The following is a 2,802-nucleotide window of genomic DNA, read 5'->3' on the forward strand; positions in this document are numbered from 1 at the left end:
TTTTTTTCCGCCAATTTCCGCGATGTGTGTTTATGCGTGGCGGCTTAAAGGAACCTCGGCTGGTGTAGGGGCACACCGTATCGCGTGACAACACGTTGGGAAAGGGGGCTACGCGACGCTACAGTTCCATGCATCGTTTGCTAAGGGGGACTAAACTGATAGGTGATATGGACGGACTCTACACCCCCATCTCTGTGTGCTTATTAAAAGCGCGACACCCCGCTAGGTGTACATATATGTGTGTGTGCACATGTGTAGGGTGTTACGTAAACTTTTTTCCACTCAACTGCCTGCATCGCAAACACGCGTCCCGTCAGTCACGGGGTTCAGAAATCTGTGCGCAGTTAAGAAGCGTTCCTTGGAGAGGACACTTTTCTCGTCTGCGCAAATGTTGAAAAACGCTGAGGTGGTGTAACATCGTGTGAACAGTTTTATTTGTGGCACAGCATGTAGCCACGTCAGGACAGTGACATGATTATTCAATTATGTTCGCCATGCCCGTTACATGGTTCCGTCACGTGTCCGCGTAAATCTGTTCACTCGTCCATTTCGCGCCGTCCTCACCTGCTACAACCCAACGTGCGCAAAAAACATTTGCTGCTGGACTTTTGCCCGGTGACCCACCCAAGTGGAGTGTAGAAGCAAACATGACTTTCCATAAGAAGCGTTTTTTTTTGTTTGACGTGGATGGGACCCTGACCCACGCAAGGGCGGTGAGAAATGGGGGGGGAGGTACATGTGCCTTGCTTCGATTTGAAGTGGTTCGCATGGGAGCAATCCACACGGGTCAGCCGCCCGCTCACCGTTTACATGGCGTGCACATGCCGAACACATGACTTCCCTCCCCCGTGCAGCCGATTGAAGAGCGCTTGGTGCACGTTCTACGCAAGCTCCACTCCAAGGGGGACGTTGCCCTGGGGGTGGTAGGAGGGTCAGACTACCGGAAGATCATCGAGCAAATAAAATGTATGGAGATGGAAAAAAAAAAAAAAAAAAAAAAAAAAAAAAAAAACACAAAAAGGCAAAGGGATAAGGTGGAAGAAGAATAGCACTAAGCGGAGGCAAAGACGAACCAACCTCCTTCTGTATTACTTTCCTAATTTCCATTCCATGAGTCATCCTTAAAATAATATGACCAAGTCAGAAATTGTGCCCTTGCCTTTTGGGACCCACCTCCACCCACAAAGGGGACGCCTTTAAAAAGAGGGGAAAGCCAGAAGGCAGCTAATTTCAGCTCCATTGAACATTCCTTGCGTTGCAGAGATACATGAGGAGACAACAGACCAAGAAGGGGGTCTCTTACCCTCACCAACATTTTCTTCCTGCTTTCTTTTTTTTTACGTCTGTGTCGATTTGGTTAGCATTGAATGGGGCCACCTTCTCTCCCTCGTTTGTGTGGCAATTGTTTGGGGTAACAGTCCTGATACATGCACATAGGCCTAGTATTTTGTGGGCAGCAAATGTGGAGTCGCCTCCACGTGGGCACACGCAGAAGGGAGCAGCAAACCGTTTGTCGCATCATCAACACAGTCGCATGTAGTTTCGTGAGCATTGCCTTTGTCATGGTTCAGTATCGTTTTTACATTAATCACAAATAAGGAGAAAATACAACAGATAAAAAAAAACACCCATCCTGATGTGTGCGCACACGACTGTGTGTACATATAAATACAACGATGTAACGAATGTGAGGAGACAAAACGGAACAGGAAGAACAAAAAAGGGGGAAATTACTTTCATTTAATTTTTATTATATATATATATATATATATATATATATATATATATATATATATATATATATATATACATATATATTTTTTTTTTGTTGTTCCACGTTGGTGGTTTTTATATGCAGACGAACGGTAAGGAACAAACGCACGCGGCGAACGATAGAACAGTTTTGTACTGGCGATATTTTTGTCCGGGTGGGGACAAAAAAACCAAAAAAAAAAAAAAAAAAAAGGAACACACACACACACACAGTCCTTATAGTGGGAGCACCTAGATAACCTGGGCTAGTCTCTGCGAGACAGTGTTCAAGTCAATCGTGTCGTGGTTTTCTGGGTTTGCTATTTTGAGGAGGAGTTCCAGGTCTTTATCTGTGAGTCTCGTATCCAGCGCTTTCATTACCTGAGAGGGGGGGGGGAGTGAAGTCATGTGTGTGTTGTACAGCGGCAAATACACAAAGGACGTTATAATTCACACAGATGCACGATCATCCGTGCGGCGTATGTTGACCAACTCACCCCTATGAAGTTTTGAATTTTGATTTGAACACTGGAGCTTTTGTCGCTCAACCCGCGGACATGCTTGAAGGGGTCCTCGTGGTTGTAGTGCTTGTTCGCCACGTTCAGCCAGAATTCCATGTCGACCATCTGTGGGGGTAGAGTAGCGGCGGCAGTGTGTATTTGTGTGTGCGTGTGTTTGTGTGTGTACAGGGCCGCGGTTAATGTATACTTCTGTGCGGCATTGCTTACCACGGGTAAATCAGCCTTCTCCTCAGCCGAGAGGATAATACCAAAGGAATGCATAAGTTCGTAAAACTGGTGCAACTCCATCTTGTCCTTACACGAGCTGAACAAGATGAAGGCTTCGCGAAATTTGTCCTCCATGTTGGGCTAGAGAAAGGGGAAAAAAAAAAAAAAAAAAGCAAGCAAGAATAGCAGCAAGGCAGAAGAAGAAGAAAAAAAATTAACCTTATAAGATAATCTGTAGAGGCAAATGATAAAAAAAACTTGTGAATAATTTTCTTTTTGTACACAATATTGTAAAATTTGTTGTCGCGTTGTGGTTAGCTTA

General features: G+C 44.9%; 2 protein-coding genes across 2 annotated transcripts; one reads left to right on the forward strand and one right to left on the reverse strand.

The window, feature by feature from the left end:
* Window positions 1-647: 647 nt before the first annotated feature.
* Window positions 648-1,228, forward strand: AK88_05655 (uncharacterized protein; the record flags this gene model as incomplete). Its single annotated transcript, XM_012483257.1, has 3 exons — window positions 648-713; window positions 855-966; window positions 1,188-1,228. 3 exons carry the CDS (start codon window positions 648-650, stop codon window positions 1,226-1,228), a joined length of 219 nt encoding a protein of 72 aa, XP_012338680.1.
* Window positions 1,229-2,004: 776 nt separating this feature from the next.
* Window positions 2,005-2,615, reverse strand: AK88_05656 (uncharacterized protein; the record flags this gene model as incomplete). Its single annotated transcript, XM_012483258.1, has 3 exons — window positions 2,005-2,133; window positions 2,250-2,378; window positions 2,481-2,615. 3 exons carry the CDS (start codon window positions 2,613-2,615, stop codon window positions 2,005-2,007), a joined length of 393 nt encoding a protein of 130 aa, XP_012338681.1.
* Window positions 2,616-2,802: the final 187 nt, after the last annotated feature.

Source organism: Plasmodium fragile, assembly GCF_000956335.1.
Source record: "Plasmodium fragile strain nilgiri unplaced genomic scaffold supercont1.206, whole genome shotgun sequence".
Taxonomy (NCBI): domain Eukaryota; phylum Apicomplexa; class Aconoidasida; order Haemosporida; family Plasmodiidae; genus Plasmodium; species Plasmodium fragile.